At 39.8% G+C, this 27,014-nt stretch overlaps 1 protein-coding gene across 3 annotated transcripts; it reads left to right on the top strand.

The window, feature by feature from the left end:
• The first annotated feature begins 1,300 nt into the window (after positions 1–1,300).
• Positions 1,301–27,014, top strand: LGMN (legumain). Of its 3 annotated transcripts, none has more exons than XM_079308134.1 (14): positions 1,301–1,427; positions 7,327–7,504; positions 14,867–14,964; positions 15,793–15,874; positions 16,394–16,479; positions 18,822–18,897; positions 19,364–19,426; positions 20,299–20,365; positions 21,966–22,084; positions 22,746–22,835; positions 23,534–23,731; positions 24,353–24,523; positions 25,399–25,466; positions 26,248–27,014. In XM_079308134.1, the coding sequence occupies exons 2-14, from the start codon at positions 7,367–7,369 to the stop codon at positions 26,285–26,287; spliced, it is 1,296 nt and encodes a 431-aa protein (XP_079164260.1). In that variant the 5' UTR covers positions 1,301–1,427; positions 7,327–7,366; the 3' UTR covers positions 26,288–27,014. The 3 variants fall into 3 exon arrangements, with proteins under 3 accessions (XP_079164260.1, XP_079164262.1, XP_079164261.1); XM_079308136.1 differs by lacking the exon at positions 1,301–1,427 and adding an exon at positions 3,966–3,989; XM_079308135.1 differs by lacking the exon at positions 1,301–1,427 and adding an exon at positions 6,778–6,920.

Below are 27,014 nucleotides of genomic sequence, written 5' to 3'. Positions count from 1 at the left end.
TCAATTCAATAGTAAAAATAGTATTACTCAAGTGTCTTTTGTACCTGCCCAATACAGATATTTAGAGCTCTTGTAGCAGTCTTCCCATCTGTCTCACAGAAAGGAACATCTTGCTCATGTTTACTAACGCAGAAGTTATAGACAAGTTATTTGGCAATGACTGCATTAGATTTCTCAGAAGTGACAGCTAGCACAAGGTGTACTCTACCTCATGTAGCCTGGCTACGAGAAACACCTTTGGACTTGGATGATGGGTCAGTAATGCTTTTAAGTGATATTACATATCTTTTAGGGCAGGAGGATAATAAAACAAAGCTTAACCCACTTGACTACTAGGAATAACATGAGATAAAACTAAGATTCCCGGCTTGTGTTTTTATCTTGCTGGATAATCAGTATGGTGATCTTTGTCAGCTCAGGAAGGTGATTCCTGAAGTGACCCGAATTCTAACAGCTTGACTGTGTCAGGAGGTATGCCAGGTCACTGATCATGCTAGCTCCAGAAAAGCATTGATGATTAACCTGTAATGACCTTTTACATCTGTGATCATAAGCAAAGCTGAGTCGGTGCAGACAGTGCAAATAGGAGACTCAGAGAAAAGCTATGACTTTCCGCAGACATTCAAAAACAGTCAGTTGGTCACAAAATGCAAAGTTAGGTGTTGGAGTTTTTTCTACAGATATGCAAGTGTTTTTCATAGTATGCAATGAGGAAGTTGGTGCGCTTTGTATGTGGTTTATTAGGCGAATAAACACGTGTCTGTACTTTTCACAGAGGATCTTTGCTTTTCTTCTCTCACTAGGAACGGAGAAATCTTGGTAGGGTGTCAGGGCTCAGCCCCAGCCCCTCTGCCGGTGCTCGCGGTTCCGCCCCGTCCCGCCCAGCCCGCAGCCAGCGCTCCCCGCCATCCTTGCTGGGACACGCAAGGACCATCCGGGCCGTTCGTTTTCTTCCGTCATTTCATGGATTCCCTGTGGCACATCCCTTTGCCTCCCCGTTCTGGATCTCCTGCCTCCATCCTGCCCCGAAGGCACAGGGCAGTTCCTGTCCCCGTTCGCGTCCCGGGGCCAAGCTGCGCAAACTCCACGGCCCGGGAGGCTCCCGGCGGCTCCCGGCGCGCCCGCAGCGCGCTCCCGGGCCACGCGAGAGGAGCTTCCCGGGACTCCTGGGACACACGCCACTCACCCCGCGGCCGCGGAACTACAAGTCCCAAAAAGCTTTGCGCGCAGGGCCCACAGCCGGCCGAGTCAGTGGTGCGCCGGGCTTGCTGGGGCTCGTAGTGTGGCAGGCGATTGTCCGGTCCCGCCTCCTCCCGGCCGCGATTGGCCGGGCCCGGGCCCGCCCCCCGCGCGCCGCGGTCTCCTGGCCCCGCACGGCGCTCGCCGCAATCACAGCGGCCGCGGCGGCGACTGGTCTGCGCGGCGTGGTGAGGGCGGCGGGACTGCGCTGGCCGGGGGCTCCGGCCAGGGGGGAGGAGGCGGGATGCGCCTGAGCGAAGGGAGCCGTGAGCAGGGGACGGCCCGCTCCGCTGCCCGGCCGCAGAGGCAGAGGCGGGGGAGCGGCCCCGCCGCCTCCCAGCGGAGCGGCCGAGGGTGCCGGTTTCGTTCCCGGGCTCCGAGCGCTGCCGAGCCCCCGCAGCTTCGCCCGGCGCCCCGGGTGGTCCCGGGACCGGCACGCCTGGCCCAGGAACTGTGTTTGATCCCTTGCTGCTGGAAGAGAGACGGGAGCCAGAGCGGCTCCTTCCGAGGCCGGCAGAGGAGAGGGGGGAGATCGGGGGGGTGCGAGAGAAAGCGGTGGCAGCGGCTTAGATTTAATCACCATTAATACATTTTTAACGGGAGACAGGGATGGAGTAACTGCTCAGGGGTTTCTGCTGAGAGCCAGTGATGCCTGAAAGGTGCTGCGCTGTGGCTGGTTATTTATAGCTGATAAACAACCTTGCCGTGACAAGAGGCTCTGATCGAGCTAGTAGCACCACTAGTTCCCAGTTAGGATGGAGCGACACTGTGTTGGGTGTCCGTATTTGCGGGTTAACATAAATATTGTAGCCAAGATCTGAAATGCTAAGATAAACCATAGTAAAAGATACTTGGAGTGCAGGACTCTTGTGTAATCTCATACTGGAATTTCTGTGCAATAACTTCTCCAGAATTTCATTCTCACTGTGCTCCCAACATTTCCACATTTGCTGAGCAGACATTCTTACCCTTATTTGACTTACTCTTGTACCCTTGCACCTCTCATGCCAATTCAAGCAATATAGCAAAATTACTCATGCAGTGTTGCAGTACTTATTTTTTCTTACTCTCAGAACGTGATGACAGAGGCTTTGTACATCTGCAGACAGATAAGAAGGTAAATAGCAGAAGCAGGTTTTTTGAAGCCTTAAGATTTGTGAGATTTGAATCTGGGTATTTTGAAATGTGTAGAGAAAAAAAATCCCCTAAGCCAGGTGTATTAGCTTATTCCATGGTGTATTCCATTCTAGGAATGATTTGGGATTTTTTTTTACTCTCGAGTAAATTGTACTGCCTCTGCTGCTGAGAAAAGTAAACCTGAAGACAGGGGAATTAACTTTATTTATAATTACTTTTAAATACAATTTTTTAACATGAAGAATCACCCTGAGTTAACCACAAATTTATGGGATTTTTAGGATTTTACAGTAAAAGTGGCTTGTATGTCTTTAGTAGCTAAACAGAAATAATTTTCCTCTAACCAGTTGGGGGAAGGACTGCTTGAATCTGTTTCCTAGAGGGATCCCATTCAGAGGTTCCCTCCCAAATTTGCCATAAACCAGGACACAAATATTTTACTATGAGTTCTAGTCATACTAAGCCAGTTCATAGGATGGTTACTAGCAGACTTTGTAAGGAAATGTTTTGCAGCAGGGACCATAATGTCCTTCAAAATGTACCTTGTCAGAATTTATAGTGATAAAGATTTGTTTCTTTCTACAACGCAAGCGCAGAAAAAAAATCAGATTATTTGTGCAGGGGCCTAATCACAGGCTTAGGTGCCTTAGTGTAGCAGCCAGCACAGCATGCAGGTGGAACATTGCTGACACAACTGTGGACATCAGTTTCCCATGAGGAAGACTGTCACATATTTTGTGGAAATCAGCATCTAAGTATTACAGTGGTAGGAAATGTGCAAGCACTCTATGGAGAAAGGAACTGTGGCTGATTCAGGAATCTGGAAGGCTAGTGGTTACAAAAAGTGAGCTGTTAAGAAAGACCACAGAAAAGCTTTAATGGTCATCTGATCAGCTTAAGGCTGCTATTTTTCAATAAGGTTACTGTTAGTGTACTTCTCATACAAGTAAAATAGAGATACAGTTTCTGTTTATATAGCTCTTGGAGACTGTGTTTAAGGTATTTGGAGTGCAAGCTACTGAAGTGTCAATATTGCTTTAAAAGCCAGTGGAAAATACTTGGATCAACTCAAAACCCTTTCTTTAGAGTGGTATCCTGTTCTAAGAGTATTGATCTTAAAGGACTGTTTCCCAACAGGAAAGCTGTGAACTCAGGCAATGGGCCAGAAAATTGCTGTTCTAACAGCAGCCAGCCATTTCCAGATGTGGTCTTTCTTAAGCATCCCTCTCTTATCCAGTCAGAGATGTATGCCAGCTGTGGGAAGGGGTCACAGTACCTCTGTCAGGACAGACTGGTTTTAAGAGTGAATTGTTCCAGTTCTGGATGTGCTTCTTGCACAGATGGTGCACACTGTCAGCAGCCTTACCTGCATATGTACATGGTGGTCTGAACCCACTGCATCTGAGACAGGCCTTCATCCTGGCATGGTCTCAAGGCAAAGTTAATTAACTCTTCTGGCAGAAAGACCAGGAAGAGCTGATCAAATCTTATATTTTCTGGTTCAAGCAAAGCTCTAAGATGATCTTGTAGTGAATTTTTAGAATTCATCTGCATGTGATTTAGGATTGATTGCACGTGATGCATCTTCAGAGAAAGGCTTTTCTGTACCTGTGGTAAGCTGGTCAGCTGAGCTGCTTTCTCTTAATATGGCTTGAAGACAAAGCATGTGATAGGGAACTTTCTCTTCTCCACTGTAGGTCAAGAACTACAGCACAACCCTGAACACAGCCTTTTAAATTGCCCACTTGCTCTCAGAGGCCTTCTTTAAAACAAGTAGAAATATGAGTGTATTTGTTTTGTTTGATGATGATTTGTTTGTTTGTACTTTGGGTTTGGTTTTTTTTTAATAGTAGTTAGAAACAAACAATGAAGACCCGTTCCCACTGCACTTAATATAGGTATTTTAATCTTTTTTACGTGCTGCTTAGAGAACTTTGGGAAGCTGAGCATTTATTAGTTATTGTTTATTAGTCCATTGTGGTATGCTTTTTTTTTTCATTTTTTTCCCTTCTTTCTGGTGTTAATTTAATTATAGTATAGGCCAAGACATATAAGAGAGATTATATGTCATTAATTTGTGCCAAAGAGGAGGTTCTTTTCTATTCTAAACAATCCATGACAAAATATGTATGATTTGCTAGTACAGTGTAATGTTTCTTGGTGTTTATTTTTTTTCCCCTGGGTGTTCTTCATCAATCACAACTTTTGTGTCAGCAGAGGAGAGGAATGTGAGTACCTGGATACCCTTGTGCTACCTGGAAGATTCTTGAATCCCTCATGGAGGGGCTGGTAGTTTAAGGCTGTGTTCCTGATCTGGCTCAGGTTTTCTGTTGTGGGGCTGTTTGCAGGCAGAGTGCAGTGCTGGTGTGTGGCACATCTGTGTGTGGCACAGGCACTGGCCTGAGAACTGCAGATCCTTGTTAGTGTAGTCAGGAACTCACCAGGAAAGACAATCCCGTCAGACTCTTTCCAGTTGTCTGGTATTTCAGTAACTGATAGTGCCTGCTTCTATGTGATGGATGTCTCTGTGCCAGGACTTCCCTTGAAATTAGCCATCTTGTTATATGGCCCAGTGAACAGCTGGCACCAGTACAGTTTCTATTTATATGCCCTGGATTCTAATGAATGGTATCTCAAAGAGCTGAGCATTATGTGGAAGGATCTCCAGCAATTATTTGAACCATTAATTTTCTTCTTTTTTAAAATATTTTTTCTTTTTTTCACATAAATATAATTCATGTTATAGTTGGAGAAATGTTATGAGGCAGACACTGAGCTCTGAGGGATCTGTGTGCAGAAAATTCAGCTCAATATTCCAATAAGTAAAACTCAGTTAAGATTTCTAAGCAGATTGTCCAAACAGTACTGATTTTCTTTTCTTGCTTAATATTTCAGGAGTTGTTTATACCTGAAATTGAATATTGGAAATGAATAGGCTCATTGGCCTGTGATGTATTGTGGCACTTTACAAAAGTTCTAGACAGGTTGATCTGAATCTTAGCCAGGCTGTAGACAACAGAATAGGCAGGTTTTATGGATGTTGTACACAAAGTGTATCTTCAGCACAATATGTTACTTGTCTTACCATCTGAAGAAGTGACACTATAGATGAGGCAGAGTTGCTATACAAAGCCACATTCTTAGGCAACAATGACAAAACTTTACAATTCCAGCTCAATATGGGAGAGTATAATCATCTAATAAAAAAATCTGCTTATTTCTTCATATCTGCTTGAGTGCTGAAGAAGGTAATAATTCAACAAACCCTAAATTGTTAAGTTACACAGTAACTTGGAGCAATTCTTGCTTCAAGTGTTACTGGCAGTGACAGGAGTGGCTTCTTCCTGAAAGATAAGTTTTTGGAAGAAGCAGTTTCATAACAGTTTATGTTCTGTCTTGATTGTCATTACTTCCTTTACTTTGTGCTATCTCCATTATAAAGGATAAAACCCCCCAACTTTTAAATATGCATATATATAGTATAATATATGCATATATGTATTTTTCATACTACTGCCTACAATACTAAATCATAGTGGCCATTGAACCCATGCTGTGTGTTAGGTTAGGAGTCTTAGCTGTCTGCTTTTCTGTTTCAGCCTCATTTGGGTGGCTGCAGATGGGTGGTTTTGTCTGGGCTACTGAGGCTGAGTTAGATACCATTTACTTGGTTTAGTGCTGGTTTTGACATTTTGCCTTGTGACCGTGTTGAATGGTTTGGGGGTTTCCAGCTTTTATTTCAGAGAAAGCCTTGTTAAAGTAGCCTACTCTGCCTTTTACTACAACACCTCTTCCATCCCTTGCAGCAGTCTCATTTTTGTGAGTAGGTGTAAAATCCCATCTCTCAGTGCATGAGGAACTATGTAATCTTTATACATGAGCCAGGAACATGCAACTCATCAGGGCAGTTTGCTTTAAGAATTTCATGTTGGATGCAGCAGACCTGAGGCTGTGACCAATAAATGAAACTTGCCTGCTCCCACCAACCCCTCTTCAAAAGCAGACCTTAAACCTGAGACTAAATATGGCCAGATAGTTTGCTTGTAGAATAAATGCTTTTTTAGACAGTCAAGGTTCTCAGGACATGCACTAGTGAGGACCCTACTTGTAGTCCTCTCAAGAAAGTAGAAAGAGCCATTTCTGCATGGGCTCAAACCTCCCCTGTGCTCTGCTTTTCTAAATTTGACATTCACAGGCTCAGATGCAATTTTCTCACTGTGCACCTTGTGCAAACACTTAACCATTGAGAAAAAGAGGCAAAAGTTCTGCTCTTTCATGTGGTACTGGTTCACATTTGCTCTCCACTAGAGTAACACATTGCACAAATAGCATGAGGCTCTCACAGCCTGCACTTCCCCCCAGCCCCAGTAGTTAGGGCTTTATCTTGTGCAGAACAGTGGCACAGCCTCTCTCCACCCTCTTTGGTATTGTGGGCACAGAGAGCTTTTGTGACACTCTGGCCTTCCAGCTTCCCAGCACTGATGCATGTCATTAGTATCCTACATCACCTGGGATTTGATTCAGTAGTAATGGGCTAATTGCAAGTGAGTGAAAAACAGGGAATCACAGAAGCAGAGACCAAGAGAATAGTTTTAAAGAGTTTTATCTGTGAAGTAATTAATAGTAAGGCTTGCTTTGTGTTTGAGACATATTCATTGCCAGCTATTATAGAACAGAACAACCAGAGGGAGCTGAACAACTTGGTTGTCCTATTCAGAATTGCTTTCAGTCAGATATGAAAGCTGACAAAAAAACTATTGTAACTAGTAGCAGCTTGGTGCTAAAGGAAGATATGACCAGAAATTGTACTGTGGGTTAAATGGTCTGTGAAAGAAACATAAAAACCCCACAAGCAAGAGAAGCTTCTAGTTGTGATACTGCTGATGTTTGTTTTGCATTTGTTCATTGACTGATGTCCTCTCCTTTATTTCTCTCAAAATTTTTCATTAGGAAAACTTCCTCCCGTTTGTGGGATAAATAAAGAAGAGAGATGATACTGAAAGCAGTTGTGCTGCTGGGCTGTGCTCTGGGCATCAGCACATTCCCCATGGAAGATCCTGAAGATGGAGGCAAGCACTGGGTGGTGATTGTTGCGGGTTCCAATGGCTGGTACAACTATCGCCACCAGGTAAGGGCCATAGTTCCATATGCTGATGCTCTCCAGGCTCCCAGACTTGCAGGAAGGTGATAGCTGCCTGTCACCTAGGCTAGTTCAGACCTTCTGTCATTTGAGCAAGTCCTTCTATTTCTGGACTCCCAGGTGTGTGCAAAGTTTTCAAAGCAAACAGCTGCAAGATTCACTCAGAACCTGCTCTTGTTACCACCCCAAGTATTCCCTTCCCCTGCTCTTTTTTACTATGTGACTTCTTAAAAAAAAATTTTTTTCTATACAACTTTTTCTTGCCTCTGACCTCATGAAAAAGCTGTCATTAGAGGAGGAGTATTCTTCCTCTAATCACACTTCTGCGTCCTGGGAGACTGGTGCCTTTTAGGGTAAATACTCAATTACTAACTAGGCTAGAGGATCTAATCTAAACTTGCAGTTGTGTAAACCTCATTTTGAGACATGTGCATGCTTCTGTCCATTTTTCCCCTCTCTTCATTATGCTATGAGAAGCTTCCTTTTTTTCTAGTTAAAAAAATCTCTGAAGGCTGCAAATGCACTAAATGTTTTGAGGTGTGGAGGACATGTGAGGGGGTTCCTCTTAATCTGAACCACTTTGCTGACTGTGTTCAACAGCATGGCCTCAGAATTATGTTGGCACAACAAATATACAGTGCAACAGAGTGCAGGGAACAAAGTGAGTTGCAGAAAGGGAGGAAAAGGAATTTGAATTCTCAAGTCTAACTGCTGGGAAAGCCAGTGTGTTGTGAAATTGTGGAATGAGTGTGGGTGTCATTATGGACGTGATTAAATCCAAGTGACTTAACTCTGATTAAGTTCAGGATTTATAATCAGCAGTCAGGAAACTTCTGCAGCATTTTCCCCTTGGGGAATTGCTGGACAATCCCTTAAACAGATTAATTTATGCAAATGCCATCTATGTGCTAAACTTGCAACTTGGCTTTCCTAGAGAATAGGATCAATTTAATTCTGATTTATGTGTATATTTATATATTTCTAAATGTTATTATGGTATTGTTGGTTAAATGTTAGTGTACAAAATCAGCATTTTAAAACTGAGTTGTATGAAATGTACTGGCTGATTTGCTGAATGCTGGAACTTCTGAAATATTTATTATTTTTAATGTAATTGCCTGTAAAACACAGAGAGGCTTCATTGAGAAACAAATGAGCTTTTTGTGTGTTGGGCACCCTGAGTTGTGTATGTTTCTCCTCCTTCTCTGCTCACAATCACTATGTAACTTCTAGCACAGTGATGAGCTTTAAACTAGATGATTCAGACTGACAATCTTGTTGTGTCTGGAGAACAACCTCTTACTGGCAAATGCTAACTCAAAACTGTTACAAACTGGTTTTAGGGATTTTGCCAGATCCTTATACTGTAGATACCACATGATAATCATAATATTATAGCCTTAATATGAACTATTCCTGTTTCAAATTAAATCTTGAAGAGTTTTAAAGTTGAAATTGGGTAACGATGAAAATACTACTGCTGTACTTGGTTACTGCCTGTCTTGAGGTGTCTGAATTTAATTACTGACTGTGCTCTTTTTGTTGTTATTGCTGTATAACCAGTCTAGCTGGCTCCCTTCCATTCTAGGAGGAGTTCATACCACAGCATTCATTCTTTAAATAAAACTACAATTTTGAAGTTGTGGCTCATGAGAATTCCTTTACTTAGTTGCCTGGGCACAGTTTTTCATCCCTTTGTCAGTGAGCCTTCAATGGAAAGTGTATCTGCCAGGTGAAATAGGATTATGAAGAACACAAGATCCATACTTGTATATTTGTGTCCAGCAATGAGTGAGTCTTTGGAATGTACCAGTTTCACAGAAACCTAGTAAGTTTTGAGTGTGGTCATGCTTTGCAGGTAGTTATTAAATAATTCCTTTTCAATGTTAGAAAAATGAGAACAGGATTTCTTTAAATATCTTAATTTTGAAGATGTCAACTAACAATGTGAAATATCTGCCATGTTGGATTGTTCTGTATTTAAATAATAGAAATCTCTGTATTTTAAACTACCACTTCTTCAGGTATTAACATTTGGAAGTAAGAAAATTAGAACACCAATAATAATCCTATTAAAGTTACAAAAGCACCATGTTAAAAGGGTCTGTATGAAGGATCCTTCAGAATGAGACTGGATTCTTACTTGCCTGTCCTGAGCAAGATACTGTGCATCTTAGCTGGTTATGAAAAAGCTGAATTCTCACAAGATGCAGCACACCAGCAGCTTGTGCTGTTCTGCCTAGTGGCCTTTTGTGGCTAGTCTAAAGGGCCTGTGTGGTAGCAGTGATATGTGGTGAGACAGAGCAGCAGTTAGTCATGGGAAATTCTCTTGTGTATGCCATGAAGTGCCATCCAAGGATGCCTTGGGTATCCAAAAATTGGAGAGATTCCTAACTTTTAGGAGAGTTACTCAGAGGAGGAAATATGCTACAGTAATCTGAGGAGGTCTAACAGATTTTTTGAAAACATTAAGCAGACTGATCACCATGTCTTTGTTAGTGTTCCCTACCTTCCAGAGGTGGAAGCAAAAATATTTTAAGTAATTAAATTATTTGCCCGGGTCACTTACAGTGGAACCAGGAATAGAACTTGGTTTTTCAGTTCTGTGCTTCAGAACACGTGGTGAGCACACATAGAAACACGTGGTATTGTGCAGTAGAATCACACCTCTCAGTGCTCCAGGATTGCACGTTTGTGTAATTTTTTGCTTTTCAAGGGAGAAACTGCAGAGGAAAATACATTGTACTCTAATTCACTTCACTCCTGCCATCACCCTTCTTCCCCACAACTTCTCTGGCCTAGCCTGTGTACAAGTGGATTTGTAGATGTGTTCCAGTCAGTGCTTACTCAGTGTGGCTTTTTTTATTACCAGACTTGTTGCTGTTCCCTACATGCAACCAAGCACTCATAATGTCCCTTTGTAATTTGAGAACTCAGCAGACACATCTTTGGGTTTCAGTTGCTCAGTTCAGCTAGCCAGGGTACAGTTAATACATGATGTTGCATGTTTGTGTTGCATTTTCATTTTGTGAGCTCCAGTTGTTTTGCATACTGCCTGCTTCAGTATGGTTAAAGGATACAGTATTGTCTGCCACAGTAATTATCTGGTGGTAATGTGTTCATCTGACTAAGCAACCACAAAAGCAGAAGAAATAGATTGCATATTCAAAAATGTCACATTTCATACATGAAATGCTGTACAGATCCCAGGAATAATAAGTTTGTAAGGACTTTGCAGACCCAGGAAACACTTTGCACCTGTAACCTCAAGGAATCTGAAACTCTGCCTAAACTGGTTATTTAGCTGTCAGTGGTCAGGATCCACTATCAGTGGTCAGGATCCACTATCAATACAAACCAAAGATAGAAAAGATAAGAAAAAAACCCACAAGTTGCACTTAATATGAGCAAGATGCACACCTTGCAGGCAGTTGCTTCTACTGTGACGAACTGGGACTTCTTCCTAATCAGGATGATCTAAACTTATCTTATACATTTATCTCATCAAGTTCCTAAAATAAATTCCAGGTGTTTTTTGGAGTATATAGTATAGGTGTTTTTTGTCTGATAGGCTTACTGTCACTGCAGTATATTGCTTTATGCTTGTGTTTCTCAGTTCTTTGGTGCTTTTATCTTTATTGTAGTGGCTTTGATTAGAGTTGCTTGGCCTGTGGAAGGGCTATCACTGTGCTCCTCTCTCCTCCTCAGCAGTTACTCTTCTCTGTAGCAGCTTTATCAGACTGGCTGCTGTTCAAGAGTACTGCCCCTGTTCCTAGGGAAAGTGGCTCAGCTCTCTACTGCACAAAGAGCTGGATAAAATACCTCTGGAAAGCTTAGTGGCATACATGAGCAAATACAGTACTAAATACTTTAGGCAGATTTAGAGAATGACTCAACAAACTAGTTCTCATTAGAAGAAATAGTCTGGCTCTTCTGTGGGGTGAACATACCAGCTAACTCAAATCTAAATCTGGCTTCATATTAGATCAGAAAAAGAGACAGACCTGTGCTTCCTGGATGCTCAAAACCACATAGTCTGTGGGAAAGCTTGGTGTGAAATGAGAGTCTTACTAAAGATGGAGTGTATCCTCAAGAGAAATGCCACACTGAAAAAGTCTGTCAAATTAAAATTTAAAAAATATGAATTTGTATACATGGGTCTGTTTTCAGTTGTTGTTTTTAGCCTTATACTGACTGAGCTTTGTGGGTCAGAGACTGTATTTTCAGGGTTCTAGACACTACCAGCCAGAGCAGTATCTTATTCCAGGACAGTCTCAAATTCTCTTGTCTTGTAGTAACAGACCCTATTCATGCCTTGACTGCATTGCTTCAATTAACATTTCCTCACTGTGCTTACAAAATTTAAACTGAGCTCTCAGGAAACCTTTCCTAAATTCTTGATAGAGTTATAGCTTTGGGCAGATTCACTGATGTATGTTTAAGCAAAGGAGTAAGACATGGCTGGCATTTCAGACATATTTTTCTACTTTGTTTCTATATTAGAATTCAGTCTTGTTTAGGCTGTGACATTTCAGCACAGCTGTGGTGGGAATCATGCTGCTTTGAGGTGAAGCTGACAGTTCTTTCAGCCATGAACCTAGCAGTCATAAGACAAGAAGTAACCAATTTCACACATGTCCAAGCTTTTCCCTTTAGGAACTATTTATGCAAGCTTGTGTCACAAACAACTTGATTTATCCAAAAATCCCCCCAAGCAGTTTGCTTAAAAACTGTGTCATTCAAATGTGTAAACAGATGTATGGCAGAGAAAAATAGGGATGCCAGGAAAACAGGATAATTCACACTCTGACCCCCATGCTTTCAAAATCTAGGAGTTAATTATTTAAGGAGACCTTCAATTGAGATTTGCTGATGTAGCAGAAGGTTTAGACTAACCAGGGGGTGAAAGGTCTGAACCATGCCTTTAACAGTGTCCATTCTGGAGCTGCCCATAAGGTCAGTTGTGATGCAGCTTTTCCTGTGCTGTGTGCTGCCCTAACCCAAATCACAGTTACAAAAACATGATTTAGTGATAATTTATCCAGTAGATGTTCATAGCATGCATTTCACATATTAAACTAGCAAGAATAGCACCAATAAGAAATCTGGAACAAGTGAACAGCTGTCTCTTTTTGAATGGTTTACAGGTACAGATACACCAGAAATATTTCTGAGAGAAACAGGCTCTAATAGCAGTATTTGAGAGACATTTACACATAAACAGGAAATGCTCTAGATTCACATACACCTCCCTGCTCTAGCTGCAAACTTTTTTACTCTGGTTTTATAGAGATTTATGGGTTTTTTATGTGTACACAGGAACCAGTCATGAGCTGTGTCAAAGGTGACTGGGTCAGCCAATTCTACTGTAACTGTCCTATTTTAGCCAATGGAATTTAGCAGGAAAACATGTTTTTGCTTCTCTAACCTTTGCTAGTGTTATCATTATGCTACTAGCAAGTACAGCTCTCTTAGCAAAAGCCTTAAAAGGCTGGGACAGCCCCCAAACAGGCTTAAGTTAAGATTGAAGGGAATTGGCTACATTGATCTGTCTTATTTGCTAAGACAGAACATATTGAGCAAACAGCAAATGAACCAGAAGGAAAGAAAGAAAACAAAAAAAAGCTGATAATATGCATTTACAAAGTTTAACTAATTTTGGGTACTTAGCATCAGTTGAGAACACTACTAAATTCCCTACTGGCCAGCCACATGTCTGCAGGAGTACAGGCACTTGCTGGTTGAATATGGTGATACTGTCTCCCTGCATGCCTAAGAATTTGTGTGTTGCCAGCCTGTAAAGATTTCTGTCAGCATCACAGAGGTGTGTGTTATTTTGAGAGTGAGAAGAGATCTATGATCTACTCATCAATCAGTGAAAAGAAGCTCTGATTAGTGTTTTCTTCTACTTCTGCTTGGGTTGCTTGTGATTATCAAGTATCTTCTTGGTCAAACCTGTGCTCTTGTTTCATATTGTATGCGATGCCTTCCTAATTCTGTTTAACCTTAATATTTTGACTCATTGCAGCAGCAGCTGGTATAATGACATATAAGGAAATGGAAAACTAACTGGGGGATTGTCTGGGATGGGTGGAAAAGAACATAGGCTGCTGACATATGAATAGGAAATGGAACTGCTGTAGTAAGAGCAGTTTAACATTCAGGGTTAGTCACATGAAGAGATTTTATTGTTGGAGAGTTCATTAGCATTGAATGTGCCTCACCCTTCACAGAATCTTGTCACTATCTTCTCTGTTCAGTTTCATCTGCACTTAGAAGTTCAAGGATTGGTCCACTTAAACCACATCAATTTGGTTTCCAAATCAGCAAATTAGATTAGTTCAACACAAGTAAGCTTTAAAGGTTGCTTGTTGCTTGCATTTGGAGTGTGCATTTGTTAGATGAGATCTCTTCCATTAAACCTGCACAGCTTTTTCTAGCATGTGGTGGGTTGTAGTTCTCAAGTTTAGGAATGATTGTTAATGTCTCTTAGGCCATTCAGGGACTGTCTGTTTTAAGGAACAGAATCATTTGGGCTGGGGTTACTAAGAGGCTAGCATTCTGATAGTTTTGCATTTACTGTAATATCACTTTAATGGCTATTGTTATTTCAGCATCATGGGAAGATGGTTCTGTAAATATAATTTGCTTATTCATATCCTGTGCAAATCAGGAAAAGATCTTGAATAGAAATTCTGCATTCTGTTTTCCACTGAAATCTGTTGTGCCCTGAAATTGGTGCTCTGCAGAGTTAGAAATATGTAATTAAAAAGGAAATATTCCTTACCCCAAATTCCAATCTCGGTGTAAGGCAAGATTTAATGAAATCTTTGCTCTGATGAGATTGGTAAACAATCCTTGCTTAAGTCAAGGATGGACAGTCTTCAATGCTTAGTCGTGCAGGTTTGGTGCAGAATTAAGTGAAATTGGTGGAAATCCAACTCTTTTTGTCTGCTTGGCACACTTTGGATTTATCTGTCATTGCAGAATTTTCATTTTGATTTTCTCACACAATGCAGAATATTGCAGAGAATTTCATGTTACATTTGTTATCTGTACCAAGTCTGAAGTAACTTCTGGTTTCTGTTTAAATAAGAGATCAAAATAGGTCAGAAGGAGAGATATTAATCATAGTCTCTACTATTAATGCTACTGCTCCTAATTAGAGAAAGGCAATGAGCTCTGGTTTAATCTGTGCATTTCAGCTCTCTAGCAACCCTCAGTCTCTTATATTGGAATGCAATTTGTTTTGGACAATAGCCTGCTTTTAGGTCTGAAAGGCTATTTTGCTTCTGGTATCAAAGATAAAATTTCTGTTAAAACTAGTAATGAAAATTTGCTTAATTTCAGGCAGATGTGTGCCATGCGTACCAGATTGTACACCGAAATGGAATTCCAGATGAGCAGATCATTGTCATGATGTATGATGACATTGCTGATAATGAGGAGTAAGTGATGAGTGTACTCTGGTCAAAAACTATATGGTTACTACAAACATGCCATAGTCACCAATGTGTTTTGAGTTTGTAGCAGTTTTGAAAGAAAAACCCTTAACACCACCTGTGATATGCATAGATACATCAGCCATCAGCACAATAATTGTCCTTTGAAATGTGTTCTGAGCTTTCTAAGCCTTAGTCCACAGCTCAGCATCAGTGTGGCAGTGAGGACTGCAGAGCTGTGTCATGAGAGTTATAAGGGGTCTTAACTGCCAGGCATAACAGTGTGCAGCAGATAAATAACCTAAACTACATGTTTAGGGGAGGTCTGTGTGTGACTTCCAGGGCTCTTTTTTTGGGAAGATATTATCAGATTACTTCCCAGCACGTACATTCAGTGAAGATGGGCACATATCCCATTCTGGGTGACTGTCTAGAGCATATAATTGCTTTCTGTATGAAACAGTTGATTTATACAGCCTCTAATTCTGAAACAACCCAAAATCAGCAGACATTACAGGCACAGCAGCACTGGGAGCAAAGTGTTAAGGGGAATAAGGGCAAGACTGCAAGGAGGGAGATGATAGAGATCATCCACCTACATTTTCAGATCAATTGACATGATCTGAGGCAGAATACTTGAATGTGCTCTGAGAGTAAGGACACTTGAGACAAACATAGGTAACTGACTGAAGTGCAAAGCCCTTTATATTCTGAAATCACTTAATGACCTATGGTGCAAGTTCCTGCTCTCAGGCGAGCTGGCCCCTGGTTGTTCTGTGGTCATTGCATGACATGTGGCTTATGATTCCTGTTTATGTTCCATTTACCTTTCAGAAATCCAACCAAAGGCATTGTCATCAACAGACCTAATGGCTCAGATGTGTATGCTGGAGTGCCCAAGGATTATACAAAGGAGGTAGGAACAAAATCCCTTTCCCTGGGGAAGGTTCAGCTTTATCTAATGTGTGAATAAATTCTTTCACCCTGTAGCTCACACTCCAAAATCCACATAGTATAAAGTGTCAAGTTAATTCACCTGGATGATTTGGCATGAAGTTTGGGGTTCATAAGATGAAGATAGACGATAAATTCTTTGAAGTGAAGCATTGGTCATAAAAGTGAACCTTTACACTGTTTCCATGCTGACATATGAAATAAAAGGAAGAAAGGTCTCGGATTGTAAATGTTGTAACTCAGTCTAAAAAACTGCTATGTAAAACTAACTGTTTAATGAAATCAGTGCAGTAATCTAGTCACTCAGTGATTTCGTAATTCAGCAGCCAAGTGGCTCATTAGATAAGGATGCCTTGAAAAGGATGGCCAGCTAAATTTGTCATCCCTGCATGGATTCTAAGTTCAAGAACCGATCTTTTTAAATGAAGATTTTGTTGTTGTTTTTATGATCTGATCTAACTTTAATTTCTCAAATCCTTAGGATGTTACACCTAAGAATTTTCTTGCAGTTCTCAGAGGAGATAGTGAAGCAGTGAAGGGGGTGGGATCAGGAAAAGTATTGAAAAGGTAAGAGAAGTTTAATTTGGAAAATAATTGCATGTGTAATTGTAAATTGACATTTATTTCAACAAAAGAATAGGGTAAATTAGAGCAACTTGAAAATCCAGAAAAATTATTGATGGCAATTCCAGGTCCTTCACATTACAAATACAGTGGTTCTATATTCTTGAACTACACATCACAAGAAGGCAACTGCTGATATTTGATTAGAGCATAGTATTAACTGTATTAAGGTATTTATTATTTAGACCATTGTCTTTTGCAAGGCTGAATATCTTTTGCAAGTCTGAATATAAAACATAATTCCATTCCCAATGAAATGGAATTATAGTTTATAATAAATGCAAAAAAAAAAAGTCTTTGTGACTGAAAAAGTAATATGAGCAATTAAACTTTTAAGTATGTATTATGCTTAAATTATTTGTAAACTGAGTTACACAGATGATTCTAAGTTTGGTAATATTCTAATATATTAAGAATAATAAATTATAGATTGTCTAAGAGGAATGTAAGATTTGTAGTTAATGGTAGGTTATAATGGCTTATATAATTTAGATGGTTCAAGAATGTAGTTAATATATTTCAGGGCCTAATAAGGAGTCTTCTTGGAAGGATACCTAGTGTCTGTTATTAATCTTGCTTCTGTAGAGTTTGAGATGGGAAGGTATGATGCCTCCTTACTAAGCTGTACTATATTTCTAACTGTGGTAAAGAGCTATATAATATTGTATTTTTCTATGTAGAGGAATTACTGTAAAACCTTTAAGAATTTAAATTTGACAATTTGGAAGGACTAACTATGTTAAAGAAAAACTGTGAAGTCTCTCTTCATCTGGCAGTTGATTTTAGAGGCATAGCAATGAAACAGAACAGAAGAATCCCACCCTGGCACTGAGGAGAACAATAAAAAAGAAGGAGCAGGACAATAGTCAAATAAATTATTGCTCTGAATTGTTTAAACTTCATCTTTAAAAACTGAGCTTGTAAATGATATATGCAACACATGTAGGCAATATGTTAGTAAATTACTGCACATTACCAGGTTGTGCTCCGGAATGAGTCGAGGTGACTATGAAGCAATTTTTGTTTTTAAGAGATGTATGTCTGAACACACCTCACCTGTGAAAGCTTGATGTTCCCATTCAGATAAGGGAGTAGCTATGCAGAGGAATGTCTCTTGATGCACTCAGTAAGACACTTGAACCCACAAATAAAAGTCTTAATTGTTTACATTCCATCTTGGTCAAATTTTTTGCACTTAGGATCAAGAGCAGGAACCTGAAAAGTAACACCCAACCCTTCTTTATTAGGCTCTGTTTGAATTTTCAAGTGGCCTGACTTTTGCTATTGGGTGGGACAAGAACTCAATTATCCTTTCCCTGGGAGGCTTCCAGCTGGACTTTAAGGTGATCCCTGACCAGTAGGTTAGTGGCAGAAGGCTGGACAATATTCCCTTGAGCTGCTGCAGTTGTACCTGTTTGCTGTGAACAAAGAGCAAAAGCAAGTAAAGATTTCTGGACTCTGGTACAGAGGAACAGAAAGGCCTGGACACTCCTTTTGATCTTTTTACACCTTTTATATTTAATTGTCCCTCAATACACTTTGAAAGGAAAATTCCTTTCTGGCTCTTAGGGCAAGACCTAATTATCACTTTTCTATTTGATTTAGGGTGGAATCAGACTGTACAGCAAACTGCTGCACAAATGTGAGGGTGTCAGAGCCTGTGAGTGCTCAGTGTCAAGTGTCTGCAGAGCCACTGATGCAAAAGCCAGTCTGTCCTCATGGGTGTGTGTGCACATGCATCAGTTCCTCTTGGAGCTGTAAGCTGACACTGCTGGGTGATCTGTGTGGCTGATTATGGCCACAGTAGTCCTTACATGCCTAGGGGTCTTAGCAAAGAGATGATTTATTTTATGGTTTTTCCTTATCCCTGGGTTATTGGTGCCTTGGTATAACTTAGATTTTTACCAGACTTTTACAAATGCCCACAGTATAATGCATTCTTCACATAGCCATTAAAAACCAATTGTGTTTCCACTATACCTTACATAACAGCTGTCTCACAATCAGGTTACAGTTTGGAACATGAAGTGGGATTGCCATTATTCTTTATATTTGAGGGACCACCCTATATCCCTGCTTTCATTCCTTTTGCCAGCACTCATCTCTTGTAATAAGGATTCAAACTAGTATGCTTGGGAGAAAGCAGTTTTACTAAGAGAAGGAGGTGCTTCAGCTCTGTTATTTTCAAATATAGACATGTCTTGGCACTGAGAAGCAGATGGTTATTGTAATGAAGATTAGGTTGGAGTAGTTAAAAATACTTCATTTTCAGTTTTTCATTGCAGTGGTCCCAAGGATCATGTGTTTGTTTATTTCACTGACCATGGAGCTCCAGGACTTTTGGCTTTTCCTGAGGATGATGTAAGCATTTTGGGAATAACATAAAACCCATATTTTAGTGACATATTAAAATAATAACTAATAAATATAAAACATGAGAATATTTAGTGCATTGCTATATTGAGGGGTGAGGCTGAAAAAGAGCATTATTCTTCTCATCACTGTATTTTGAATTTTTTCCAGTTAGAATCTGTAACATTCAGTTGAAATTTAAATTATTATATAGTTCATTGGACTTTGTGGTCTTAGCAGACTGTTTCACAAAGGTGTGACTTGACTTTCTGGTGCACCATATGTATCCTCTGGGTCCATTACTCATCTTTTCCAGAGTGGTAAATGCTAGAATGTTGTACTTCAGAAGGGCAAAGGACCAGATAAATTTATTGGGAAAATAGTGTACATATTCACAACAGTTAGTATTTATTCTTAAGTGAATTGTGTGTCATTGATCATAAATGGTTTTAATACAAGCCTTTTTATTTTACAGCTCCATGTGAAGGACTTGAATAAGACTATTTGGTACATGTATCATCACAAGAAATACCGGAAGGTAAACGAGCATACCAGAGGTTCTGAATTAAAAGAGCAGCTGGCATGGAAGAGAGATTTTTTTTTTTTTTTTTTTTTTTTTTTGAGAGTTGGTTCAAAGTAGGAAGAATCTATTGCATGCAGTTAAATTTGCATTAGGATTTTGCAGTTAAAAGGATTTATCTGTTCTGGATTGTCCATAAATAGTTTACTTGGTTTTGCAGTCAGTATGTAATGTAACTGTTTTTGCTAATGCTGCATATTCTGACTACAAAAACAACATCTGTAACTGCTGCACCCCCATAATTTGTACCTGACTCTTTCTTCCTGTGCTTTGTTCACTTCAGACTTCACTGTTATTACAGGAAGTTTGTATATACCTCATGTTTTTCTTAGTTACTTACATAGTTTAAAAGACTGTACTTGTCAGCAAATTCTGTGAGTTACTTCATCACATGTGCCATTAAGCAGAAAAAAAAGAGTATTTTGAACATTTTACTGCTGCTTTTTTCAAGTAGTTCTTTGTGGTAATGTCTGCTATGGCTGGCTGTGTTCAGGAGCACACAGCTGCCATCAGTTCCTGAGATACTACATTCAATGCTAACATGTTGCTGTTCCTGTAGAGTGACTATATATTTGATCTGTTCTTTGTACAATAGCCAGTAGATCCCTGGGGGCTCTGTAGAGGTTAATAACACCTTTTCATTATTATTCTTTCCCCTTTCTACAGAGTTTAATTCTGAAAATGTAAAATTGTTTTGTAGCATTATCTATAGCTTATGTTTCAGGAACAGCAGTACAGGCCAAGTACCTACAGCTAAAAAGCACCAAACAACTTTTTTCCATTTCCTTGTGGAATTTCTTAAGGTCTCTGATTTATTCTTTATTTTACAGATGGTGTTCTACATTGAAGCATGTGAGTCTGGATCTATGATGAATCATTTAGCTGATAATATCAATGGTGAGCAATCAGTTAACTTACTGGGCTTAAATATCACAACTTGTCACAGACCTAAACAAGCATTGATTGTGACAAGAATAGGTTCAAGGCATTTTTATGTAGAATTTTAGCAGGGGAGCACTAGAAAGTAATGCTTTCCAGTTACAGGAAGTTCCTTTTAAGATAGTCTTACAAAAGACTGAAAAGACTTTCAGTTTTTTGGAAATGAGAAATTGAAAAAGTATTTCTTTTCAGGAGCCAGGTGGTTGCCCTGGTTATGCAGACATTTTTCAGCCTCAGCACTGCTAATAGATGTGAAGTTCCTGCTCTCAGTTTCATCAAGTAGCAAAGCAGTTGAGAAACACCACTTGCAGGCAGTTTTGCTGCACATTTGCACAATTATCCAGAAAATGTGGAACTCGGATTTTTCTGGTTTTCCAGACTCTCTGCTGCAGAGCTGGAAGCTCAGCCTTGGTTAGGGTGAGGAATCACAACCTTTTGAAACAGCTATTTTGATGTCAGGGGGGGAAGTGCTTGCTGTTGTGGTTTTGAAGATGTGATTGCAGAGAAGACCAGCCACGTGCCTGTCCTGGATGTTTGACCCTGGGTCCCACCAAGATTTCTTACAACCAGTTTTTCTTTTTCACAAAAAGTTTCCTGTTGATGATTGTCCAAGACAAATGCTCAATATTTTTCAAATTGTCAGACTATCAGAAATTTCCAGTCTGAGGACTCTGGTTTTACAACCAGCTCTGCCACAGAACTTAGAGAGGCAGAAAATTGACAGTTTATGTATTAGAGTACAAAGTTGTCTTTGGCATTTTTCACTGATGAGCTAAGTAGTTTAACTGGTTACTTAGTAAGCATTTTGAAGGGTGCTAAGCTAAACATTTTACTGCACAGACAAGATTCATGATTTTTTTTTTTTTTTTACTTTTGAACTTTCAATGCATTCTGAGTAGAAACAACACAATAGCTCTATAAAATCATGTGTTACACTTTCACTGTAAAATATGGATTTTCCTTCAGTTACACTGAAGTTATGCTATGTATCAACTTCAGCAAACAGCCAAAATTGCTTTTGTCTTGATACTTGTAAATATGTGTTCACAACATTTGTTAGAGATAACTTGCTGAGAACGGTGTGCTCAGGACAGATGTTGTAGGTTTATTTTACTTTTGCCTCAGTGTAGAGCATTATCCAACAAAGTATATTACTTAGAAGGTGGCACTATGTGGAAGAAAAGATGATTTTTAGGGGAGTCACTTCAACTTTGGAGAAAAGTTCTCATTATTGTAATAAAGAAAATTAATGTATAGATAGTTGTTAGTGCACAGTGCTTTCAGGCAGTTCTTGAATAGTAGATTTTTCCTTCAGGATTTTTTTTTTAGACACCCCAGACCACATTTAGCAGCAAGGAGGAAGCTCTTAGGACAATACTGAGGGTGACTGAACAGAATGATTAACAAGCTTCTTTTCTTCCTGCTGTTTAGAAGTAAATGATTGAAAGGCAAAATACTTAGACAAATATATAATGTGCAGCTAAGTATTAAATCATGGAGGGGGGAGGGGAGATTTTAAAAAAAGGAGATAAAAACCCCCTTACTATTTATATTACAGTTTATGCAACAACAGCTGCTAATCCCAAAGAGTCATCTTATGCATGTTACTATGATGATGAAAGGCAGACTTATCTTGGGGACTGGTACAGTGTGAATTGGATGGAAGATTCAGATATGGTAAGTTACTTAAATTTTCTTCATTTCATGCATGAAAAAGATCACTAGGATTTTTAAGCATAGCTCTTTTACAAGATCTGTGAAAATATTTGGCTTAATGCAAGACTAAAATCAACAAATTAGATTGGTAAAAGTATTTATCTACTACTCAGAATGACATATATAATCTTTATTTGTTTGAGCTCCTTAATTTACTTCCAATAGCATCTTTCAGAAATATTATTGTCTTTTGTTATTTATAAGATAGAAAATATCTAACTGCTAGTTCCAACTTCACATAATCTTTATTTGCTAATCTGAGACCACATCTCTAAAGATGCTAAACAAATTGGGCAATTCAGTAAGTTGTATGTCTGCCACTGAACTGTGGCTAACCACTTGCTAGTATAATGGAGAATAGTGTTAATGGAACAAATCTGAGATTTGTATGCTAGTCCATTCCCTTCTTGCCCATTTGCTGGGAGATGGTATTACTAAAAGCAATATGAGAATATGCTGTCAAATCTTTTCAGTTTTTACTTCTATGTCTTTCAAAGGTTGTGTAGCTCTTGCCCTATACTTCCTTCTACCCACTGACAGCTAAGACCCTTTTCAGCTTTCCATGCATTTTTAGAATAGCTGAGTTTAACTATCTTTGATCTGTGGAACTTTCTTCGTGTAGGAGGATCTAAGAAAAGAAACACTCCACAAGCAGTTTCAGCTGGTGAAGAAACGCACCAACACCAGCCATGTGATGCAGTATGGAAACAGAGTATGTATTTGAGAGGGCTTCCTGCTCAGATGTGTCTTCAAGCCTTTCATAGCCTATACTTTCATGCCTTAAACCAAACAAACCCAAACAAAAGCCAGCTGTAAACTGTCAGGGTCGATTGAGTCATTTTCAGTCATGAGCTATTTCTCTTAGAAGACCTCTCAGCATTTAAGAGGTGGTGATCCTGATGCTGAAGAAAATCAGTCTTGCATGTGCTTTAATCCAAGGAATAAGGGTACAAGTTGGCCTCCAAGCTCTGCCAGTGATTTGACACTTGAGTAAAGTATAAGAAAGGTATTTGCCATTTCCAGGCATATTATGAATATTAGTGAAATGTTAAAAAATGCAATGATCCCTCAAATGGGAAGAGCTAAGAGGTGATACAGCATTTGCAATAGTCCCATTATGCAACAGTTGAAATACTTGTTTAAAAAATGTACAGTTACATAACCTGGTAGCCTTTCCCTCCCCAGTGAGTTTTGGAAATAAAAATTCCCTGATTTATGGCAGCCTTTGCCTCATTGTATTACAAAACCCAACATATGCATGCACACAGAGATACACACCTACAGCTCTGTGACCTCCTTTATTTTCTGTAATAAAACAAGTTTAGGGAGTTAGGTTTGCATGGCAGACAAAGACAGAACTCCCTATTGAGGATGATTAATGGTTTTCATCTCTTACTTTTTGTCCTTCAGAGCATCTCCTCCATGAAAGTGATGCAGTTTCAGGGCACAGGGAAGAAAGCTATGCCCATTTCTCTTCCACCTGTGGAACACTATGACCTGACACCTAGTCCTGATGTGCCCTTTGCAATCATGAAACGGAAGCTGATGGCTACCAATGACATTTCTGAGGCTAAGAAGATTGCTGCAGAGATGAAAGCATACCTGGAGGTAAGAAAAGAAAAAAAGAAGTGCTTATCAGGCCAGATTAACTTCTGTCCTAAGCAATGGCAGAAGGAAAATCCTTGAAAGTTGACAAAACTACTCTTCAGACTGGTAACCTCTAGCTGATGGTTTATTCTTCCTTTAAAATTCAGTGATCTGTTCCACAGGGCACATTCAAATGTGATTATCTAGCCAAAGGTAAGCAAGTGCTTAAGTCAGTCTCACAGCTTTTATTGACAGGAAATTCCTTTTCTGCATCCATAGGGATTTTTGTGGGGAAGACTTAAATCTTTGATATAAGAGAAACTCATGTCTCAGTAGAGCTGAAACATCCCAAACCAAATAGCTCCTGCAGAATGGAAGTCAGTATTGGTGTGGTGGTGCTTTCTTTCCCTGGTAAACAGTAGAAGGGTGGTAAATTATTTTGAGTTCCAGGAATCCTGACTTTCTGTCAGTTTTCATTTGAGTGTTAAAAGTCAAGAGACTATGCTAAAAATAAATGGCAAAATTTGGTTCCCTAAAGAGCCTGAAAGTTAAACAAGGTTTAAAGAAAGAGAAGTTTTATTCAAAGTCTTTAAATCAGACTTAGAAAAAGCATGTTTTATGTTCCTTTTGTTTTATGTACAGGTGAAAGAATTCATCCAAGAGTCCATGCAGAAGATAGTCACTGTAGTAACAGGATCAACAGAAAAGACCAAGCAGATTCTGTCAGACAGACTGACTATCAGCAATTATGACTGTTACCAGTCAGCAGTGAACCACTTCAAAGCTCATTGCTTCAACTGGCACTTACCTGTGGTGAGTCACTCATTGGATATAACCTGATAAACAAGCCAGAAAAACTAGCAAGTCACAGGCACATCTGCAAAAATCAGCTTTTAATAAAAAGCTACCTTGGGGCAGTCATACAGATTAAATTTGAAGGAGGGGTAAGTAACACTTTTGGAAGCAGGAAACCATTTCTACTACATCTTTAGGTAAGCAAGAAGTGTATTAATAACAACCCCAAAAATAATCTGTAATTTTTACTACTTAGTGCTGTTGCTTCCATCAGTTCCCTTCCCATAAATCCCAGTGCTAAAAAAGTTATATTTGTGCTTGAAGCATCTGTGCTGACAAAACAAACACAAGCACCACCACTGTGAATTAATAATCTTGGTGCATTGAGATTTCTGTGTTATGATCTAGTGTTATGCATAATTCCTTGCAGTAGCCTTGCTGCTATTTCCATCGTCTTGCTAAATTCTTGAGAACCACTTTTTAGTTTAGAGGCTTTATTGCAGTTTGCTCTTGCTGGAATCCCAGTTGAGGATCAAGTCCTGTTGTTTAGTTTAGAGTGTTTAGGTAAGAGTAAGAAAGTCCTGATGTCAGGTGAGATAGTCTCTTTAGTGGATTTTTTGTTTTTATTCTGTGGGATTTTAAGAATGTAGTGGATTAGATGGTTTTGCATATGAGGCAAATGTGCAGCACAGCTGAATTTGCCTAAGTTCAAAGAAGTTGAATGGCTGAATTGCCTGAAGTTCAAAGAGCAAAGTATGCAGAAGATCCGTTTAGCCCAGTACTAGATCATCAGTTGGGTATTATAGCAGCTCTAAATTATTTCCACCATTTAGTCAGGATAAACAATACCTGCTTTTCATCACTGAATGATTAACAATGTTTGTTTATTTCAGTATGAGTATGCACTGAGACAGCTGTATGCCTTGGTCAACCTTTGTGAAGGAGGATACCCCATTGACAGGTAATGAGGTTCCCAGATATGCCCTGTAGTTTTAATTGTGGCTAAAAGAGCAAAAGCTAATAGGCAGGTAAAACTTTATCCTGAAAGCTTCTCCCTTGTTCTGCTTTTGTTATAATTTTGTCAGTAAAGTTAGAAATGTTTATTTTGACAAACATCTTTATTAGTTCCTTCCCACTCATGATGATCCATGTCCCCATAACCCTTTAATTTCCATACTGAGCCTCAGGGGAGGTGACAGCAAGTCAGAGGATCCCACTGCAGCACACAACATTAAACAGAACAGCATGACAGGGCGTTGCCCTGTAACTCCTGTGAGCTTACACTGAAGCCAGGTTGGGAACTGCTGTGTTTTCTGTGCTACCCCCTCAGCTACTGTCTCAAAGCACCACAGCACTGCTGGGTTCTGGTGATGAAAGGGACTATGGTGTTATGTCCTTCATGTGTGGGGTAGGAAAGCAGGGAAGTAATGGTCCAGGCTGACCCCTGTGGTGGTGCACTAGAGCCAAGGGCAGCATGGTGTTGGAATTCTATCTCAGGAGTTTGTGATAGAGGTTGGGATCCCAGCTTGTGAGTCATACAAGGGAAGTGAAAGGGAGAGAAGAAAGTAGAAGGTTGGGGAATGTGTTCATGGACTGGTAGTTCAGACAGTGTGTACATGAAACTCAGGAGGTGAAGAACTGCTGCCCTCACTCCTGGTGGCAGCCCACTGCAGTCAGTTTGGGATATAGTTTGAGAGCACAGTACCTGAAAAGTTATTCATCATGATTGTTCTCTGTTGCAGAATATGCCTGGCCATGAATCAAGTGTGCCTTGGGTATTGATGGAAACAACAGTCCTGAATGTAACCCTTAATACAAGTGATAACTTTTCATAGCTGTCATAATTCAGACTTTATGTGCATGCAACCTGGAGAGAGTCAGCCACTGTACTGGAACTGTGCTGGGAGCTGAGGCACCAGACCAGGAGCAGTGCAGCACTTGCCAGTGCTCTCCCCTGCATCCCCACCTGCTGACAGCCTGCTGCTTTGAGAGAGGCATTTTGGCAGACCACCTAGAGCTTTCAAGATGGATAATTTTTTTCAAAGCACAATGCTCTTAGGAATCTCTGGATGGACACTACAAGCCACCTATGTGATTACTAAATCCATCCTAAATCTAAACATTGAGTCATCAATTCTGGATTTTTTTTAATACTCTTGCTAACTCTTAACTTTAAAAAAAAGTTTATGAATTCCATTACAGTGACTAATTTGCAGATTGGTTGAAGAGTGAAGAAACCAAAGTTTGTTCTTTAAGTTTTGACTCTTTAACACTTTAAAGAAATGAGTTGCATTTGGGAGCTATTTGATGTAGACAGTACAGTTAAATGTTGAACAATAAAAATCTTTGTGAGTAAAAAGCACTGTTTCCCAAAGAAAAACAGTAATATCTAATGCTGTAAATTTAGCACGAGTATGCTGTAATTAATTGTGTATACTCACAAACCTGTGGGAAGTCATAGAGTACAGGAATTGCCTGTGAATAAAAATAAAGTTGACAGTTTCATCCA

This window comes from Erithacus rubecula (genome assembly GCF_903797595.1).
Source record: "Erithacus rubecula genome assembly, chromosome: 6".
In the NCBI taxonomy this organism is placed as follows: Eukaryota; Metazoa; Chordata; class Aves; order Passeriformes; family Muscicapidae; genus Erithacus; species Erithacus rubecula.
The sequence above is the reverse complement of the archived record's forward strand: the minus strand, read 5'-3'. Positions and strand labels throughout refer to the sequence as shown.

Excerpts from the sequence above, each read along its gene's own strand:
- LGMN (XM_079308134.1), top strand. The coding sequence starts at position 7,367 with ATGATACTGAAAGCAGTTGTGCTGCTGGGCTGTGCTCTGGGCATCAGC. Across the intron at positions 7,505-14,866 it reads GGTACAACTATCGCCACCAG|GCAGATGTGTGCCATGCGTA; the intron begins GTAAGGGCCATA and ends GCTTAATTTCAG. Across the intron at positions 24,524-25,398 it reads TCAACTGGCACTTACCTGTG|TATGAGTATGCACTGAGACA; the intron begins GTGAGTCACTCA and ends TGTTTATTTCAG.